Here is a 20,604-nt window from a genome sequence, read left to right as displayed (position 1 = left end):
CAAAATATTGGGGGGTTTTTATTAGTTTTTTTATTGGTTTCCCCTAACTGACCTAATGAGCCACCCTGGATGTCCGGCTTGGTCTATGACCTCAATTCTTGAGGGCCCAAACTTCTTTCTAATTTTTGTATTATGCAGCGTCCTTTCTCCCAACATACAGAAGGTTTAGGTGCCTCTCTTGGGGGTTTGGGCATACCTTCAAGGTCTGTAAGGAATTTCCATCCTTCTGAGAGGAGCCACAGACAAGGAGTGGGATCTCCATGAAATGTGATGCTAAGTCATGGGATGGGTGCAAGTTTCTTTTTAGAAAAAAAACATTCTAATGACCCACAAACTATGCTGCAGTACATCCCACAAAAGCACATATTTTCTATTATAAATTAAAATGACTGAGTCTTTCCCTTGGGCTTTTGTTAGCTGGCTTTTGCAACCTTCAGCATCTAGCAAGGAAACCAGGACTTTCTTTCATCAGTGCCCACTTCAATAGCATAAGACAGAGGCTCTGACAGTGATCACACCCAACCTTGCAGTGGGAGGATGGAAACCACAAAAGCGAGTCAGATAAAACTGGGTTGATCCTCTGAGCTTCATTAAATAAACTCTTGACTGTAATTGTGCTATTCCTCCTCTGTAATATTGCGAACAACTGCGAACAACCTTGCAAGCTGGCATTTCACCCGCCCTGCCGCCGTTTCCGCAGTCCCCTACCCACAGTGCATTTACACCCTGGGAAATCAGCCTGGCGAGTGAAAACGTTGCAGGCAGGCTTTTTTTGTTGTTGTTCCTTTCTCTCTCTCTCTCCCTCTTTTTTTTTTTTTCTTTTTTTTTTTTTTTTTACTCCAGCTCGTTTCTACCGGGCGGGGGGGCGGTTGCCGGGGAGATGGGGATGGAGGAGCCCAGCCAGGGCCGGCCCCGGGGCTGGGGCAGGGGCTGCGCTGACAGACACAGCAGTGTGAGGCAGATCCAGAGAGGGGGGAGAGAGGCACGGGCAGCCAACAGCTGAACACTTCATTTCCCTGCGAGTAATTCACTACAAGCTGTGCCGAACCTTTGAGGAACCCTCTGTCCCAAACACTTACCTTCGAATTGAAATGGACTTAGTCTGAAGTCTCCTGAAGTGATTTGAACGGCTGCCATTCACCTCTAAGGAGTCTGGTCTAAGGGCTGCAGAAAAACCAAACCTGGGTTTCCTCTCTCATCCCTTTGAAAAGCAGCTGTTTGTTTTAAAAATAAACATTTCATCTATTTTATTTTTCTTACAGTCTCAACAACTTCTATACAGCAGATATACTTGAATCTCCCCAGCTTCAAAAATGTGTAATAGTTTATTTTAAGGCAAAGCAGTTAGGGTGGGCTTCTTTCTTCCACTGTTAATAATCTGTTTTCCATGAATTGGATTTTAAAATGGCTTCCTTTGAAGCCTCAAGCTGTTAGGAATGAGCTTAGCGTAGGTATGGAGGATGTGTAAAATCAGCTACTCCCCTTCACATCAAAATGTCAGTTATTCTCCTCGTAAAAAAAACGAATATGCAATGTACAACACGCAGGATACTTGGAAATAATAGTAGCAAACAGTCACAGTACCAGTATTTTGCACCAGCTCTGCTGTCACCGAGTTTTGCTGTGACAGGGTTTTCAGGGGCACACCCGCCGCAGCCATGGGAAAGACTGGCATTACTTTGAATCATTACCTGGAGCGGTCAGTGGTCCCCTGGAGCTACTAATCTGCAAGCTATTCTTGAACAAATAATTGTGGATGAGGATGTTGATTATGCAGTTAGCATGCCACAAAAAAATGTTCGCTTGGAATTACAGCAACATATTGTTTGCGAAGAGTAGTCAACCAAATAATTAAATTGCTCTTGGCTTAGGCCAGTAAAAACAGATTTCACAGGGACTGCAAATGATCGGATTAATTTTTCTCAAATTCACTACTGAAGAGACAAACGTGAGGGTGTATTCTCTAGCATGTCTTTTTGAGATGGGATGCCTTCTCACTATAAGGCAAACAAAAGAAAGGTGTGGATGCGTTGGCATATCAATCAGAGGAAACCGGGTTGTGCTGAGGATTGCCTCGGAAGAAGGCAAAATCAGTTCTGGAGTAATCCATAGGTAAGGTTATCGATCTGCATGAGCCAGGTTAGAGAGATTAGGGACATCGGCACGTGGATAGAACAAAGGAAGGAGAAAGGAGAAGAAATATATTGAAGAGATATGCGTTGAAAATGGTGATGTGCTTTAATCTGCACCTCTAGAGTAGCTGAAGTGTAGAATAGATGAAGTAGCCTTCATCTAGCGGGTCGCTAAAACGGGGTGTAGTAGAGTCCCTCCCGGCGCTGGCTACGGGGAGCCTGCCTGTGCTATGCGGGGCTCGGAGCAGCCTCCCGAGGGAGCCGCACCCTTCCTCCTCTGCACACGCACACCGAGACCGTGGTGAGAAATGGGCGATGCCGAGGAGAAGCCGCCACGGCGGGCTGACCGCACCGAAGGGCACCGGGCACGGCGGGAACCGTGCCGCCCTGCCCGTGCTCTTCCTCCCCGCGACCTCCTCCTCTTCCTCCGGCGGCGTGGGCAAGTGCCGTGCCCTGCCTGCCGCCGAGGGCCCCTCCTGCCCACCCTGCCACCGCTGAAATGCCCACGGTGACATACGGGGCTGCTCGAAAATAAAGTGGGACACCTGAAATCGTTTCTGGGGGCCACATGTTCAACCCTCTCCTGCTCCTCCCCCTCCTTTCCTTTCTTCATCCCTCAGCATCTGTAAATCCGCAACGAGGCGACGAAGAGCAAGACCGGCTTGCTGCAGAGCTGAGGGAACCACCCCCCTCAAGCCCCTGGCCCTGTGCAGCAGCACCCGCGCCATTGTCTGGTGGCTGCGGCGGGACGAGGGGACAGCGCGGAGCAGGGCTCTTGGCTGGAGAGCGGCTCCTGGCTCAGCTTTGGGGACCAAATCCGACCTTTTTAGGCATAGAAAGAGAAGCCGAGCTCGGCACCGAGGAGAGACAGGCGGGGACCGCTCGAGGGCAGGGCTGGCGGACAGGATCACCGCACAGCCCGTGCTGAAGGGAAGCCCACCCGCGTCGTGCCGGGGATAGATAAACCCGGTGCGGGCTTGTGCGGGCAGACGGGCGGCAACCACGGGCGCCTGGTGATGCCGGCGGGTGAGCGGAGCCCCCACGGGGGCGGGAGTCTCCCGCCGGCACCGTGTGAACGGAGACACCGGCGGGAGGCGGGGGCAGCCGCGGGGTTCCCCCTCCCACCCTCCCCCCCCCCGACGGCAACACCCGCTGCTGCGGCAGGGAAGGCTGCGCTTCACGAGGAACAAAAGGCTGCGGCGGCGGCGGCCGCGGGAGGGCCAAGGGTGGGCCGGCAGCCGCAGGGAGGTTCCGCGGTTCACACGTGGGCGGCCCGGCCCGGCTCGGCCGCCTCATCGCGGCTCGGCGCCTTTGTCCCCGCTGTCAGCGCCGAGCCGGGGCGGCAGCGGCGCGCCCCAACCGCTCCCGTCGGCCACGCCCTGGGACACGCCCCCCAGCGCCTGGCCACGCCCCCGCGGGACACAATGCCGCGGCTCCGCCCAACCCCCGCACGCTCATTGGCTCTTCTCCGTTCCCGCATGACGTCACCATCGGGGCGGGGCGCGGCGCTCAATTTAAGGGGTGGCGAGGGGCGCGGCCGCCGCAGCAGCGAGTGCGGGAGCGGGCGGAGCGGGAGGTGAAGGCGGCAGGAGCAGCGGGGCGGCACCTTCGGACACCGGCACCATGCGTGAAATCGTGCACATCCAAGCCGGGCAATGCGGCAACCAGATTGGCGCCAAGGTACGGACCGGAGATCCGCTTGTCTGCCCAAAACTCCGCGCGTGGGGCGGTGCCCGCTAGGCTGGGCTCCGCGTGTGCCGGGAAGAGCGGTGTGGGGGAGAGAACGATCCCGGCTTCCCGCTATGGGGCATCGTCGGGCTCGCCCGTCCCTGAGAGGGTCCGCGCGGGACGATTCCCGGCTGTCCTGTCTTAGGGGGAAATGCGGTGGGGCTTCCGCGCCGTGGGTGCGGCACGCCTTGGGGAAGAGGGGTAGGGCGGGGGCATCAGCTGCTGTCCATCAGCCCCTGGTGGGCTGCAGGGGTCCCGGGAGGGCGGGGGAAGGGGCACCGCGGTGGTGCCACACCCCTCCCGTCGGTGGGGGGGGGGGGGGTGCAGGGCGCGGCAGCGGCTCCGTCTGGCCGGGGGGCCGCACCCACGCGCCGCGAATCCCCGCGCGCCACGTGGCGGGGATTTGGCCAGGGGGCGAGAGAGGGGCGTGGCGGCACTGACCACGCTTCGGTCCCCTCAGTTCTGGGAGGTCATCAGCGATGAGCACGGCATCGACCCCACGGGCAGCTACCACGGAGACAGCGACTTGCAGCTGGAGAGGATCAACGTCTACTACAATGAAGCCACCGGTAACGCCCCTCTATAATGAGACTCCTGTGGGAGGGGGCTTGGGGTGTGCAGGCAGGGGTCCCCCAGCCCTCCCTGCAGTGGGTGACGCCCCAGCGTAGCTTAAATGGCTGCTTTGTTTTCCTATCCCTGGATCTTTCCGAATTCCCACACCCTCCATGCCCTCAGCAGCAAATCGTGGGGAAGCGGAAGGGAGCACAGCAGGGGTCCTGTGACACTGGCTGCCGACTGCCAGGGGGAGTAACGCTGCTGCTGGTTCCTCCCACAGGTAACAAGTATGTTCCCCGTGCCATCCTTGTGGACCTGGAACCCGGCACCATGGACTCCGTGCGCTCCGGCCCCTTTGGACAGATCTTTCGTCCTGACAACTTTGTCTTTGGTGAGTGACAGCGGGATGGAGGAGTTCCCAGAGTAGGAACTCTGCACACAGAAAAAACTTGGAGCAAGCATGCAAGTGGCCCTGGGGAACCTGAGTCCCCATAGCAGAGTGGGGATGGAAGAGAAGGGAGGAGCCACTAGGGAAGGGGCAGCAGCATCATCGTGTGTGTTTGTCCCTGGGGCGCTAATGTGGCACGTGGCTTGTGGTCTGCCCCGCAGGTCAGAGCGGGGCTGGCAACAACTGGGCCAAGGGGCACTACACGGAAGGCGCTGAGCTGGTGGACTCCGTGCTGGACGTGGTGAGGAAGGAGTCGGAGAGCTGCGACTGCCTCCAGGGCTTCCAGCTGACCCACTCTCTGGGCGGAGGCACGGGCTCCGGCATGGGCACCCTCCTGATCAGCAAGATCCGTGAGGAGTACCCCGACCGCATCATGAACACCTTCAGCGTCATGCCCTCGCCCAAGGTGTCGGACACGGTGGTGGAGCCCTACAATGCCACCCTCTCTGTGCACCAGCTGGTGGAGAACACGGACGAGACCTACTGCATTGACAACGAGGCCCTGTATGACATTTGCTTCCGCACCCTGAAGCTGACCACTCCCACCTACGGGGACCTCAACCACCTGGTGTCGGCCACCATGAGCGGCGTGACCACCTGCCTTCGCTTCCCCGGCCAGCTGAACGCCGACCTGCGCAAGCTGGCGGTCAACATGGTGCCTTTCCCGCGGCTGCACTTCTTCATGCCGGGCTTTGCTCCGCTGACCAGCCGCGGCAGCCAGCAGTACCGCGCCCTGACGGTGCCTGAGCTGACGCAGCAGATGTTCGACTCCAAGAACATGATGGCCGCCTGCGACCCCCGCCACGGCCGCTACCTGACGGTGGCCGCCATCTTCCGGGGCCGCATGTCCATGAAGGAGGTGGACGAGCAGATGCTCAACGTGCAGAACAAGAACAGCAGCTACTTTGTGGAGTGGATCCCCAACAACGTCAAGACGGCCGTCTGCGACATCCCCCCGCGCGGCCTCAAGATGTCGGCCACCTTCATCGGCAACAGCACGGCCATCCAGGAGCTCTTCAAGAGGATCTCGGAGCAGTTCACGGCCATGTTCCGGCGCAAGGCTTTCTTGCACTGGTACACCGGCGAGGGCATGGATGAGATGGAGTTCACCGAGGCCGAGAGCAACATGAACGACCTGGTCTCTGAATACCAGCAATACCAGGACGCCACTGCTGATGAGCAGGGCGAGTTTGAAGAGGAAGGAGAGGAGGATGAGGCGTAAAGTTGAGATGGGTAGGAGTTAAGTATAGTCTGAGCAGGCAAGTATTCATTGAGAGAAGGAATCTGTGCAGTTGTGCTGAAGCATGCATTTTTTAATTTGGTGCTCTCCACTGTTGCTTCTGTCAGCAGTTTTGTATCCTTGACTGTCCAATGTAACAGTAGTTGCAAAATACTTCAGAGTCTTCTGTTGAAATGGTTAACTTCTCAAACATAAAGGCTTTTTGTGTCCTAAACTGTCTCCTCTACTTTATTTCTCTCTAGATTAAGCAAATAATTTTTGTGTAGTTTTCTGCAGCTTCACTTCTCAGTTTATTCCTGAACCTCAGTGTAAGCTTAAGCTCAATAAAACAAGGATTTTCATGCTGTGAATTTAGCAGCATGTGGAAACTGTAGTAGCTCAGCTAAAGATGCCAGGTAATATATGGAAACCTCTGTGTTTAAGAGCTTAGCTAATTGAGGCAAAAGCTGCTTTAGCTGATAAAAACAAGACCCTGCACTTGAATCGTGCAATTGCTCTTTATGGACATACATGGTAGAGAGGTCAAAGAGAAGCTATTGAATTCCACATTATAGGCTGTCAAAATTGATTTGACAGGATAGCTGCAGGCTTCCCTACTGCTGTTCAGCCGCTTATTTAACTTGTTCCAGGGTCTATAGTACAGGCATATGGGTATTGAATGTGATTTGACTTGATGCTGAGCTCACTTATCTTCCCTTCAACTCTCCTCTCTATATGCAAAAATTCCATGCAAAGAAGCATAAGCCTGTACTGGCAGGCAATTTGAGAGTTCAGGTAAAAACCCAGCCTTTTTCTCTTCAGGAATAAAATTTATGTTTTCCAGAATTAGCCACTAACCTGCCTTTAACTGTAAAGGAACTGATTCTATGGGGCAGTCAATTCCCTTTAGGAGATATGAGGTGGTGAGCAGATTTCTAGGCTCAGAAGGCTGTCCAGAGCGTAACATACAATCTTAGTCACCTGTAGATACCCTGGCAATGGCTGTCTCCAAGATACATGTTTACAGGGCAATTGTTTGCTCCCGGTCCCTGCAGCAGGACCTGAACCTCTGCCCAGGCAGGGGAGAGCAGTGCAGCTGCACCCTGCTGTGCATCTTTGAAAAGGTAAGTGTCGTTTCTTTACAGTGAGAGAGGGGGAATTGATGTCTCTATGTTCATATAGGATGCAAGAATCCTGAATGAATCTACAATGTTGTTGACAGTAGTTAGCAAAGTTTCATACATCCTAATCCTCCTACAAAGCAAGAGTGAAATTCTTCATGGAGTTTAGCAGTTACCCAATAAGTAAGCTTAGTCCTTAGTTCATCCAAACACCCCTTAGGGGAGTGGTCCTGCACAAAAAAAAGTGTTGCTAAGAGAACTGCTACCAATGCTACAATTCCTGCAGTCCTTACTGCTCTGAAAGAGCTGGTATTCGCATGTGTGCAGCCTCTATTGTGATCCTTTACTAAAATGCTTGCAAGGCATTACTGGAATAAAGAATTAAAAGGGAGCTGCTGTGCATAACTAATATCTTGCGTGTTTTGAGTCCTCTGCCTGTGGACACTGCTTTGAATGCACGCTGTTCTCTGCTGATGGGCACAGCTGAGCTGGTTTGTGCGGGGCAACAGGCACTTGCTGAAGCTTTTCTCTCATCTGTAGGTTTGGTTTCTGGTGTGCAGAGGAGTGAGAAGCTCTTAAACTGCCTGGACTGTCAGTAAACAGATACAGCTGTGTATACCCACAACAGCACTTGTATTTCTTAACACTTGAACAGTTCTAGGATTAAACATTAGACAAATTGAGGTTGTTTTACTGAGTTAATACATGCTTCCTCAGGTCCTTTGGGGAAATAACACTGTATCTGGTTGCCAGAGTAACCTTGCCTTGAAATTAGCTTGCTGGGTTGCACTTGAAGCTGTTGATCACATAGCTTTGAGTCAGCAGACTAATCTAAACAGTTTCACTAAAAGAGGAGACCTTGGTCTTTGATAGTAAAGGTCTTCCCTTTCAGCTGTGACACTGTAGCAGGTTTCACTAGTATTCAACATGTCTAGCATCTAATTCTTAGTGTAATTACACTCTGTCTCTAGCTAATCCTTAAATATAGCCACTCAAGTGACACATTTCACTACAGCTTCCTTACTAGAAAGTAGGACACCATCCTACATATCTTGCTGTTGTTTGTAGTCTGGCTTTTTTTTTTTTTTTTGTTCTAGAGGAAGAAAACCCAGAAATAGAAATACTCTAGAAAGAAATGTGTTTCATAAATCCCACATGCTTTAATCATTATTTATTTTTAATTCAACCATATTTCAGTAGGAATTGAGAAATATAGAAAAAGGGGATACTGAAAGATTTGAAGGGAAGCTTCAAAGCTTGATAGGAACAGTAAGTCAAATATAAGGGAGGTTGAGTGTCATCCTGGGCCTGGGACTGCAGTACCTATTTTTGTCCATCTTTGATCTTCAGCTGTATTTATTGCCCAGGAGACCTTTCATTATAAAAACTGGAGCTGACTCCTATATGCCAAACAGCAAAGAGGTGTCTTCACAGGTCTTCACGATTGCAATTTTTCTGTTTTGCAAAGAAAGCAGAACCACTGGAAGGATTTCAGATTAGGTTATCTGACTTCCTTAACCTCTCCTGGGTGTAAATTTATATTTGTCCATTTGATGAATAGTACATTTAGGGCGAAAGGTCTTGCATGAGACATCCTGTTTGGAAGAAATGGGGATAGATAATACAAATTTAGTGGTCTGCAGATTAAGCCACTTAGAATGACTGATTTGTGTTGAGACATAAGTTAATGATATAAAGCGATCTATTTTCATTTCAATAGATCAGCTGTGGCCTGAAGGGAAGCATTCTCCTCTGTTGACAATTAGAGCTGATGGTGTTAGGGAAGGGAATAATCACTTTATTTATTTATTTAAATTCCCTTTGTTACATGTGTGGCATTTTTAAAGCATATTAGTAGAGTGTCTTGACCAAGGCAAACAATCAGTGCTTGACTGCTGTTAAGTGCAAGAGGGTAAAGATAAATAAGGTAAAAACAACGAGGCAGCAAGCAGGTTTAATTTAAATAGAAATGGCATGAGTCGTGGTAGCACTGGGACACCCTCTCTCCTAATTTCTCTTCCTGTTTATTTCTCAAACTTCAGTCTAAACCATTGTAGCAACAGTGTTGTGGAAATATAATCCAGCATGTGGTCTGATATTTCAAAACTCTTAATGGGACTGTAAGCTTACATCTGTTTTCCAACAGATGTTTTCCAGTCTTTCAAGTGGGAGCAATAATGATTCTTCTGTTCCCAAGATACATGAAGTACCTATATAAATCAGAAATTGGGTTGCATTCAGCATACGGTGGTCCTGGTGACATGGTATCTAAGAATCAAACCTGAGCTCCATCCTGTTGACAGGTGTATCCTTCTAGAAGGTGTGAGGTGAAGAACAGAGGAAACCAATAGGATTTATAACCTGAAGAAAGAAGATAATCCAGATGCTTGTGTCTCCTGTCCGGTGAATTCCCTAAAAAAATAGGACAAACCTCTAATCTGTGCAGGGAAATCTGCTCATGGATGATGATATCATGTGCTACATAGCTCAAAAGCGTGTGGTGTTAGTAGGTTTTTCCATATATGCAAGTTCTATGTGCTTAAAGAAACTGTGATGGACTGACAGAGTCCTTATGGGATGGTGCTGCAATGCACTACTGCAGAGCACAACTCTGGCGCCCAGAGCAACTCTGGCAAAGTGGTGCAAGAGGGACAAGTTTTCTTGCCTCACTTAAAAAAGTTGGGGCCTCTAACAATAACCCCTGCATTAGAAAGAGTTCTCCTCTTGTTTCCTTTGCCTTCCCTGTAATCCCCATAGCCAAGTTATGTGTAAGATCAGGATGAAACCCAGTAATGGCTTTCAGTAGGGCAAGTTTCATGGTTGTTCCACTGAAATCACTTTCCACACACGCCCTCTCTCCCACCCAAAAGAACCTGAATCCAACCCCCACATCTCATTTTTTATTACTTTTTTTTTTTAAATTAAGAAGGGCTGTTAATCTATGCTAGATTCTGCCTCACAGTGGGAGGTGCTTTAACTACTGCTTTCTGTTTAATGAAGCCTAATATTTTTGTTTGCTATAGCTCTGAGGAGGTAAAATCTTCTCTGGAGAAATCATGTGACTATCCCCTATTATCATACACAAGTTTTCTCCCAAAGGATGTTATTCTACTTTTCCTCTCCACATTAAAGCATAATGAACAAATCCTTTTAGGGACTGTTCAGAAATGGTAGCCTGCACATGAGTTATAAGTAACATTATTCCTCCAAGCCTGTTCATTGTAGGGAAGGCACTGTTTTCATTTCCCATTTGTTTTTTCAGCTGCTTCTACATTTCCATAGAACAAAGCTTGTGACACTTTCGATGCTTAATATGTTCCTGGGGTAATCTGAGTAAGGTTATTTTCCCCCTGCCCTCTTTCTTTGGCTAAAAATAAACCTCTATAGAGAAGGAGCTGATTTTGCATGTGACTTTAAAAAAAGGTTTTTTTTGAGAATTTTTCACCTTTCAATCTAAAATCCATTCATACTAAGCACTGCCTTTTGATAGTTCAGCAATCACCTGTCCTGGTGTGTTTGTTATTTATTAAAATGGGAAAGAACAGACTATTTGTTCTCAGATATTCCCATTTAAATGGGTCTTCTCTTTAGCTTGCCTACAAGAAAATTCAAAATGGAAGCATTTGGTCACAGGAAAGTGCCTCAGGACATGATGCATTTTGGAAAAACTCCTTTCTTGGCCCTGAGTCTCCTGGACACTTGTCCAGCTGGAGCCCTCTGAGCATTGGAAACCGAGGCAGAGGGAGGGTGTGGGGGACGCTGTGAAACCCTGCCCATCCCCAGACATTCTGCCAGCAAAGGACACAGTGCAGGCGATAACTCCTCTCCCTGGGAAGTTTAAGAAGAAGTGAACTGTTTCCTTGCTCCTAGCTTCGCTCCTATTTGAAGTATTTTATTTGTGAATCTGCCAGAAAGAAAAATTATGTCTCTTTGAAATGTGCGTATAAGAAGGCTATCTATTTACAGTATCTAGGTAAAAAAGAAATAATTTAAGAGTAGGTCATTCCTTCCTCCCCACTCAAAGTCATTTTTCCCTTACGGGCAGAATTCCACTTGTAAGGGAAGAAATCAAGTTAGCTCTGTTAAATTCTTGTTTATTAACATTTGGTTCTGGTAGTGCAGAGATTTTCCAACTGGTCTCAATTTATCGATATGTCATCCTTTATAATCAGGTTATTTTTCTCACTTACTTGGCTTCCTTAGAAATCTTAAGGCATAGGGGTTTTGGTTTTTGTTTGGTGGGGTTTTTTTGGTGGTTTTGGTTGGTTGGTTGGATTTTTTGGTGGTTGTTTTTGTGGGTTTTTTTGTTGTTGATGATGTTTTTGGTTTTGGTGGGTTTTTTCCCTTTCTGGCAAGAATGCCTCTATCATTGGAGAAAAAAAAAGAAAAGAAAAAAAAAAAGTTATTAATAGTTCCATTTAAGCAGAATGTGAAAAAAACACTCTTATTCCAGAGGATGAAGTGGCTACCCTGGCAGAGGTTGTGTAGCTTATTCAGTAAAAGGTTCTGTGTTGTTTTACAGTGAAAAATGTTTCCACATTTTCCATGAATGTCATAGAAAGATACTGCCTGCCTCCACAGTGAATAATTAAACAAGGGTTTCAAGCAGAATTCAAATGGTCTCACAACAGCCTATACACACGTTTAATGGAATTCAAGCACTGACTCACTGACTTCTTACAACATGCTTCCCTGCATCCAGCGTAATGCTTGTTTCGTAATTAATATATTAATAGTGTGGCAGTTGTGTTTTGGGTTTTTTTTTTTTATTTTATTTTTATTTCAGGGAAGAAATTTCCAGCTCCACCCTAGCAGGCAGGGATTAGAGATTTTATTGGCATTGAGAAAACTGCCAGTTCCATAGGCAGGGCTGATTGAGTATCCTCCAGCTGCTAGAAAGGGTGGTCCTATTCCCCTTGCCCCACTTCAGGTGTTACCTTTGTGTCATTTCCTCTGCCATGTCTGACTCTTTCACCAGTCTTTTCCTCTTTCTTAACTCCAAGTTAAGGACAGAAAACTGAGGGGGTGGAAGAAGGTTTTTCTTCAAATAGGTGGTGTGCCAGAGGGAGAACTTGTGCAAAGAAGGAGAGAAACGTGGGCAGCTGGAAGCAGGAGAGAGCAAAACAAGGTATTTGGCTGATTTAGCCACCCAGTGCAACATCACCCTGAACTCTCCTGCAGAGAACCCAAGCAACTTGAGAAATGTACATTGAATCCCACCAGAAACTACTGCATCTCTTAGCAGACCTTACAAGATGTAGTTCACTGTGCCCAGTATCAGTTTGAGTTACAAGTAACTATCGGATTGCAAGAAAGCAAGGAGGCTAAGGAACAAAAGAAACAGTAACTAGTAGATCAAAGTCTCTATCTGTACCTTGTTCTGGATGACGTGCAGGAAATTAACTGCCCTGGAAAACATGATATCAGCATTTCATTTATATTGATGCTGGAATCTTAACCATCTTTTGACTGGAGGACCCAGTTTTAGGATATCAGATGTGTTTCCTCTACTGAGCAAACTAAAAAGGTGGCTGCAGCCTGGATGGGGGCAGGAGCCATCTGGCTGCTACCCCATCACATCTGGTGTGCCAAGAGGAAATAATAAGAGGCTGGATTGTTTTGCTTTTCTTCTCAGTAAATCGCTGCCTGATGATGATGACCACATTTTCCCCTTTTTGGAATCATTTTGTGACATGTGATCGTGTTTATTATGGTAACTTTGGAAGCCAGAGAAGCGGGGTTCTGTTTGCTGTGTCCTGTAGAAGCATATTCACAGAAATGCATGACTCTCAGAGGTTATAATCTAAATTCACAAGAGGAACCATATGGTGTGGAAGAAACATTAGATTCATTGAGAAACAGTTCTCCCCTCTAAAGGTGCATGGGTTATTTTAGGATTGACAGTGTCCCAAATTGCCCTGTAATGTGATTTTCTCTCACATGCTTATTCTCTCTCCTCTTTTGTTCTTGGCCAAACACACAGACCCTCAGGTATAATAAGCACAAGTTCAGAGGGCTCTACAATGAAACTGCATTTGCTGATTCATAAAAATACGCTCAGCATTGTTGAATTTAAAATCTTCCAGTGCCTGCACTGAGTTGTAATATTGAAATAAAAATAGATTCCCATTTTAGGTATTCTATTACTAGCATTGAAATCACTTTCACAATTATTCCATCCTCTTGCTGGTAGAATATTCTTCTATCTTAATGCATATTGGAAATGATTAAGCATCATGTTCCAAAGGTGACCTCATAGAGTCCTCATCAGGTGGGAACGTCATAGTTACCAGGTAGAAGGTGAACAATGAGGTAACGAACAGAGCCTGCTCATTTGAGTACCAACAGAAAGACTCAAAAAGCCATGTAGTCTCTGATATACATGCCTGAGCAACACATGGTATCACCCATCACAAATGGCTGAGCATAAAGCCTTGGACAGACATTTTGTGTGCTTGAGAAGCTTTCCTATTTGTACACTTGTGATTCTTTCTCAAACAATGGGAAATCACAGACAGACATGAAAATGTTGTGGGATCCCTGTTGCCTCCCTTGTGCATCCATCGCCAGGCTCCACTGTTGCCGTGGAAACTGGGTAGGCAGGGTTTGATGCAGGCAAGGAGGAGGCTGTGGCAGAGTCTCAATTGCCGAGGGGCCCATGGGTGTTCCTGGGCACATGCCCTGCCTTTGTATGAATGGGAGAATTGTGGCTTTTCTTTGCAATTCTGACAATTTAGCATTTACAGAGCTATATTAAAAAACAACAACAACAACAACAACAACAACAACAACAAAAAACCCAAAACCAAACAATAGGGAACTCCCATATCTATTTAAGTATCCTTGATGGCTAAGATTTGTTAAAGTGTTTACCGTAATGAAAGGTTTTGAACTGACATTCAAGTAGTTGACATTTAGTTTGGTTCACTGTGTGTTCATGGATATTCAGCACTGCTGAAGATGAAGGAACTTGTACACATAAACATGTACTTCCCTTTAAGTAAGCTGAATAAAACCTGGAGCTACACCCCCACCCTGGAAAAAAAAAAAAAAAAAAAGAAAAAAAAAAAAAAAAAAAAGTGGGAATCTACAAAGAGACCAGTACTACAGTATCTAAGAATTACTTTCCTAATAAAAACTCAGAATTCTTAGTGGAGTAACTCTAAAGGAGGTCACTGTGTGCATGTGGGAAGACAACATCTCAGGTGTGCCCAGGTATCTTCAAAAGAAGAATCATAATGCTTCAAGCCAGGCCTTTGTGGATTGCCAGGAATATTCTGGCACCCGAAAAGCTTTTCAGTGTCTGTGTGGATCCCTCAGAGATGCCAGAGATGCAGTTGTGTTGCAGTTCCACCAGTGGTTAGAAAAATGTAACTGCCTGCTGCTGCCCAAAAAAGTGGGTTATGCCTAGAGCAAGTACAAATGTATATGCATAAGTGGTGTGACCAATAAAAAAGGCTGCCTGTGATTAAGTGTTGCTGAAATATGTCAAAGGAAAATACTGTCGACAGCTGGGATATAGAGAACACAAACTCCTAAAGGATTTGGTGAAAAGATCTCAGTGCCAGCACAGTCCTGGATATCTTGTGATTGCAAAAGCCACATGGAATAGCACCACACTTAATTCCCTGTGTTGCAAAGCTTAAGCCAGTCTGTGCTCATGACATTTCACAGCAGCTGAGGTTTCTGCATTAGGGAAGAAAACGAGCTACAGTTGATAAGAAAGTCAATTCACTGGAGCAAAATGAGAGCCACTTTTGAAAATACAGCCAAAGCACTTTTTCAAGGTCACAGCAGCCAGATTCCAGGCAAAGACATGGTACTTCTTTAGCCAGCAGTATTTCCTGCTGTAGATGATGAAAAAAAAAAAAAAAGTGAAACTGGTGACATTATGGATTGATTTATATAGTGTTAAGCATAGCTAACCTGAGTATTATGTAAACAATTATAATCATTCTGACTTTATTCTTGACAGTGGTAATGATTTCCCACATTAATTATTACCTCACCTTTGCAAAAATCTTCTTGTTTTGAAGGTGTTAAAATTGCAATATAATGTTATAGTGTAGTGTGAAACTGAGATGAATCAACTATCAGTCTGATGTCGCTGGTCACACAACCTCCCACTCCTTCCTTTCCCTTTCATACAACCACACAATTGTGGAGGTTGGACAGAACCTCTGGGATCACCTAGTCTAGTCCTTCACTTTACCTGACAAGGCCAGCTAGAACGGGTTAATCAGGGTCGTTCACCCTAGAGTTGTGACTGTCTCTGAGACTGGACACACCACAATCTCTCTGGGCAACCTGTACCAGAGCAAAGTGGTTTTGTTTTTTATTATGTTCAGATTTCTGTATTTCAGTCTGTGTCCATTGCCTCTCCTGTCACTGTGCACCTCTGAGAGGAGCCTGGCTTCAACCTTTTTACTGCTTCCCATCAAGTATTCATACACACTGATAAGAATCCCCTGAGCCTTCTCCAGGAAAACTGGTCCCAGCTCTCAGCCACTCCTTGTATGACAGATGCTCCACTTCCTTAACTGCCTTCATGGCCTTTTGTTGGACTCACTCCAAAATGCCCATCTCTCTCTCACATTGGGGAGCCCAGAATTGAATGTAAAACTCCAGATGCATCTCACCACATCTTGTCCCCTTCCTTGACCTGCTGGTAACAACCTTCCTTAAACAAGGATGTTGCTGGACAACCCTTGCTGTTAGGGCACACTGCTCACTCATGTTTAACTTAGTGTCCACAAGGATCTCCAGGTCATTTTTGGCCAAGCTCCTTTCCATCTGGGTGGTCCCTGCCATGTACTGGTTCAGTAGGTTGTTCCTTTCCAGGTACAGGACTTTGTACGTCCCTTTGTTAAACTGCATAAGGTTCCTGTCAGCCTGCTTCTCCAGCCTACTAAGGTCACTTTGGATTGGCAGCACAACCCCCTGGTGTATCAGTCTCTCCTCCCAGTTTTATACCATCAGCAGACATGCTGAGGGTGCACTCTCTTGCCATTTAACTCACTAACGGAGCAGTTAAATGGTGTTGGCCAAGGATCAGTCACTGGAATACAGCACCAGTGGCTGGCTTCTGAATTTCATGTTGCTGATGTCAAGCCCTTCAGCTTGGCAGTTCAGCCAGTTTTCACTCCATCTCACTGTCCATTTCTCTCAGCAACTGGCCTACAGAGATGTTACAGTTCAAAAGCCTTCAAAAAATAAAAATGTTAACTATGCTAAGACTGTTGATTCTTGGCGATATTTTAGAGCTTGCATTACCATGCTGTCCTCCTAGTGCTTTAATGTTGTGCTTAAAATGAACTCTCTCCTGTTCCATTATGCTGAACACAGGGTACATTGTTTTCTATCCTCTTTACCCGTCTGTTCCTTGCTTCACTGTGGGCTGTCATCTCCCTTCCCTGGTGCTGGTGTACAGCTGTCCTTAACAGGGTAGTCAGATGGGTGGCAAAGCTACTTTCACTTCTGAAAAAAAAAACCAAAAACCTAGAGCTGTAAATCAAGTACTTTTTTACAATCAAGTTCAATAATTTCTGCACAATCTGTTATAGACTCTGCTGAAATTTGTTTCAGATGTTCTCCTTGGCAGTAGTACAGATACAGGTGTGTGTTGCAGCTGGTTCAGTTATATTCTCCTTGTTGTCCTTCCTCCCCTTGGTCATCCACCATGTGCTTATCTCAGTTTTTTTCTATGAGAGATCAAGCAGAGAGACTACTGGCAGGATTCAAAGTTTTCCAAAATGAGGTGTGTGGCAGGTGTCTGGTAATACAGAACATATCTTCACTTACAGAAAAGAAACATATCCCATTCCTTGGTGTGTTAAACCTCTATTACTGCTGGATAACTCCCGAAAAATGCCATTCTTTAGCAACAGCATATAATCTCATGCCAGCCCTGTGTGTTCCTGAAATTAGAGCCTCACGTATACACATTTAGCAACACTACCTAAAACAGACTTTTATGCTTGAAAGCGGCTGTGAGCTTTAACATCACCACCCAATCTCTGCTTGCTTCAGATGCCTGAGCTATGGAAAAAATATGCCTGTGCTTCAAACATATTGAAACACAATTAAGCAGGCCTGAGCTAGAAACAAGGGCTTGAAGGTGCTAATAAAACATAATAAAACATAATAAAGCATGCGCTTTGCTGCTGTGACATAGTAGAGGCAAAGGAAGCAAGGGGAAGAGTTCCAACAGGTGAGCAAAGACGAGTGACATGGTTTTGTTTTCTTTTTCACCCCAAGATAAGCCATGTCGTATCCGATTCCAGCCTTTTCCCCGACGGCTGAAGGCGAAGTTCCCCCGGCGCCCCAAGACAACAGCGTTCAGCCTGCAGTGGAGCCCGCAGCCCGCCTCGACCTGACCTGACCGGACCGGGACACGGATCCCGACCGGGGCGCGGGAGACAATGCCCGGGCCCGCCCCGCCCCGCGCCAGTCCCGCCGTACGTCACCGGCGGGGCGGAGCGCGGCGCCCGATTTAAGGGGCAGCGAGGGGCGCGGCCGCCGCCGCAGCTGCGAGTGCGGGAGGCGAAGGAGGCGGCGACAGCAGCAGGGACAGCTTCGGAGACTGGCACCATGCGTGAGATTGTGCACATCCAGGCCGGGCAGTGCGGCAACCAGATCGGCGCCAAGGTATGGACGGGCGCGGAAGCGGGGCGCTCCCGTAGGTCGTACCCCGCGGGTGGAGCGCAGCCCGTCCCGAAATGAAAAGCGAAAACCCGGGGTTTGCTGAGGCGTCTGTGCGCTGTGCCCCGCGTCCCTGGCGCTCTGAGCTGCCGCGGGGCTGGGTGGGGCAGGGATATGCCCGCGCTGCCGTCCGGCGTGCCCGGCCTCCCCGCAGGCAGCCGCGGCCATCCCGCGCTGCCTCGCCCCTCTGCGGCCGCGGCGCCAGCTCCCGAGGGAGGGAGCGGGAGGTGTTTCAGTGCCACACACCGTCACCGCTGAACGTGTGCAGGTGTTGCCATCTTGTAGTGGCTACAGGGTCTTGAGATAATGCTAGACAATGGGTGGACACCAAATTGTTAGAGCCAGAGATGGTCACCCTTTGGATACAAGCTACAAAGGAATTAACTTGCACTTCAATGCTCTGGCTGTTCGTCAGCCTCCTGCTAGTTCAGCTGCTGCGGCCAGCGAAGCCCTTGTGCACTGACTCACCTTCCCACCCGGCAGCTGCTCTGCCATGCAAGGGAGTGGTCAGGGCCGCGGAATGCATGGGCTGCACTGGGGGTGTGTGATTGGCACTGGCCAGCTGTTTCCACTGGCACTGGAAACGGCTAATTGCCATTTTTCAAAAATTTCCTCTAGTTCTGGGAAGTCATCAGCGATGAGCATGGCATTGATCCCACGGGCAGCTACCATGGGGACAGTGAGCTGCAGCTGGAGAGGATCAACGTATACTACAATGAAGCTGCTGGTAAGTGCCTGCTTCCTCAGATGTCCTCAAATAAACAGGGCAGGCATAACAGTTCATTGAGGCTGGAAAAATCCCTGAACAAGAGCTGTCATATGCCAGTGACTCCTTTAAGAGACCTTTGTTCTCAGAAAGGTTCTGATAACACGGTAGTCTTGATTGTGACAGTGCCTCTCCAGAGAAATGCAGGAAGGTGGAGGGGAGCGCAGCAGGGCTCCTGTGACACTGGCTGCTGACAGCAGGACTGTAACGCTGCTGCTGGTTCCTCCCACAGGTAACAAGTATGTTCCCCGTGCCATCCTTGTGGACCTGGAACCCGGCACCATGGACTCCGTGCGCTCCGGCCCCTTTGGACAGATCTTCCGTCCTGACAACTTTGTCTTTGGTGAGTGACAGTGGGATGCAGGAGTTCCCAGAGTAGGAACTCTGCACACAGAAAAGACTTGGAGCGAGCATGCAAGTGGCCCTGGGGAACCTGAGTCCCCATAGCAGAGTGGGGATGGAAGAGAAGGGAGGAGCCAGTAGGGAAGGGGCAGCAGCATCATCGTGTGTGTTTGTCCCTGGGGCGCTAATGTGGCACGTGGCTTGTGGTCTGCCCCGCAGGTCAGAGCGGGGCCGGCAACAACTGGGCCAAGGGGCACTACACGGAAGGCGCTGAGCTGGTGGACTCCGTGCTGGACGTGGTGAGGAAGGAGTCGGAGAGCTGCGACTGCCTCCAGGGCTTCCAGCTGACCCACTCTCTGGGCGGAGGCACGGGCTCCGGCATGGGCACCCTCCTGATCAGCAAGATCCGTGAGGAGTACCCCGACCGCATCATGAACACCTTCAGCGTCATGCCCTCGCCCAAGGTGTCGGACACGGTGGTGGAGCCCTACAATGCCACCCTCTCTGTGCACCAGCTGGTGGAGAACACGGACGAGACCTACTGCATTGACAACGAGGCCCTGTATGACATTTGCTTCCGCACCCTGAAGCTGACCACTCCCACCTACGGGGACCTCAACCACCTGGTGTCGGCCACCATGAGCGGCGTGACCACCTGCCTTCGCTTCCCCGGCCAGCTGAACGCCGACCTGCGCAAGCTGGCGGTCAACATGGTGCCTTTCCCGCGGCTGCACTTCTTCATGCCGGGCTTTGCTCCGCTGACCAGCCGCGGCAGCCAGCAGTACCGCGCCCTGACGGTGCCTGAGCTGACGCAGCAGATGTTCGACTCCAAGAACATGATGGCCGCCTGCGACCCCCGCCACGGCCGCTACCTGACGGTGGCCGCCATCTTCCGGGGCCGCATGTCCATGAAGGAGGTGGACGAGCAGATGCTCAACGTGCAGAACAAGAACAGCAGCTACTTTGTGGAGTGGATCCCCAACAACGTCAAGACGGCCGTCTGCGACATCCCCCCGCGCGGCCTCAAGATGTCGGCCACCTTCATCGGCAACAGCACGGCCATCCAGGAGCTCTTCAAGAGGATCTCGGAGCAGTTCACGGCCATGTTCCGGCGCAAGGCTTTCTTGCACTGGTACACCGGCGAGGGCATGGATGAGATGGAGTTCACCGAGGCCGAGAGCAACATGAACGACCTGGTCTCTGAATACCAGCAATACCAGGACGCCACTGCTGATGAGCAGGGCGAGTTTGAAGAGGAAGGAGAGGAGGATGAGGCTTAAGCCATCTGGTATCAAAGGAACTTCTGTAAAGCAGGCATGCATCTGAATGACTTCTGATAGTGGTGGTGAAGCATGTTTTCTAGAAGCTATGTACCCAATTATCCTCTCAGCATTTGTGACTTTGCCAGATTTCTCCATGTAACAGTTCTGAATCCTAATTCTTATGATGTTTTTTGTCTTTTAATATTAAGAGCATATAAAGGCATGTATTCAAGATCATGGTTTCTGTCTTTCTTAACATCTCTGTTGGACAAAGAACAGCTGTTCAGCCTGGGTGGCAACAAGTAAGTTTCAAGGCATGTCAGAAATCTT

At 48.8% G+C, this 20,604-nt stretch overlaps 2 protein-coding genes across 2 annotated transcripts; both read left to right on the top strand.

Moving 5' to 3' along the window:
* Positions 1-3,683: 3,683 nt before the first annotated feature.
* On the top strand, positions 3,684-6,317 carry LOC136292118 (tubulin beta-2 chain). The gene is made up of 4 exons (XM_066187403.1): positions 3,684-3,812; positions 4,321-4,429; positions 4,696-4,806; positions 5,025-6,317. The coding sequence occupies exons 1-4, from the start codon at positions 3,756-3,758 to the stop codon at positions 6,083-6,085; spliced, it is 1,338 nt and encodes a 445-aa protein (XP_066043500.1). The 5' UTR covers positions 3,684-3,755; the 3' UTR covers positions 6,086-6,317.
* An 11,418-nt stretch (positions 6,318-17,735) lies between these two features.
* LOC136292105 (tubulin beta-1 chain) lies at positions 17,736-20,506 on the top strand. The gene is made up of 4 exons (XM_066187375.1): positions 17,736-17,850; positions 18,523-18,631; positions 18,903-19,013; positions 19,232-20,506. Exons 1-4 carry the CDS (start codon positions 17,794-17,796, stop codon positions 20,290-20,292), a joined length of 1,338 nt encoding a protein of 445 aa, XP_066043472.1. The 5' UTR covers positions 17,736-17,793; the 3' UTR covers positions 20,293-20,506.
* Positions 20,507-20,604: the final 98 nt, after the last annotated feature.

The sequence above is a fragment of the Chamaea fasciata genome, unplaced genomic scaffold, assembly GCF_029207755.1.
Source record: "Chamaea fasciata isolate MVZ Bird 193981 ecotype frontalis unplaced genomic scaffold, bChaFas1.0.hap1 SCAF_1, whole genome shotgun sequence".
NCBI lineage: Eukaryota > Metazoa > Chordata > Aves > Passeriformes > Sylviidae > Chamaea > Chamaea fasciata.
This window is presented reverse-complemented; position numbering and strand designations above follow the sequence as displayed.

Coding starts and splice junctions, on each gene's coding strand:
- LOC136292105 (XM_066187375.1), top strand. CDS start 17,794: ATGCGTGAGATTGTGCACATCCAGGCCGGGCAGTGCGGCAACCAGATC. Junction 18,632..18,902: donor ATACTACAATGAAGCTGCTG/GTAAGTGCCTGC, acceptor TTCCTCCCACAG/GTAACAAGTATGTTCCCCGT. Junction 19,014..19,231: donor TCCTGACAACTTTGTCTTTG/GTGAGTGACAGT, acceptor TCTGCCCCGCAG/GTCAGAGCGGGGCCGGCAAC.
- LOC136292118 (XM_066187403.1), top strand. CDS start 3,756: ATGCGTGAAATCGTGCACATCCAAGCCGGGCAATGCGGCAACCAGATT. Junction 3,813..4,320: donor GCAACCAGATTGGCGCCAAG/GTACGGACCGGA, acceptor CGGTCCCCTCAG/TTCTGGGAGGTCATCAGCGA. Junction 4,430..4,695: donor CTACTACAATGAAGCCACCG/GTAACGCCCCTC, acceptor TTCCTCCCACAG/GTAACAAGTATGTTCCCCGT.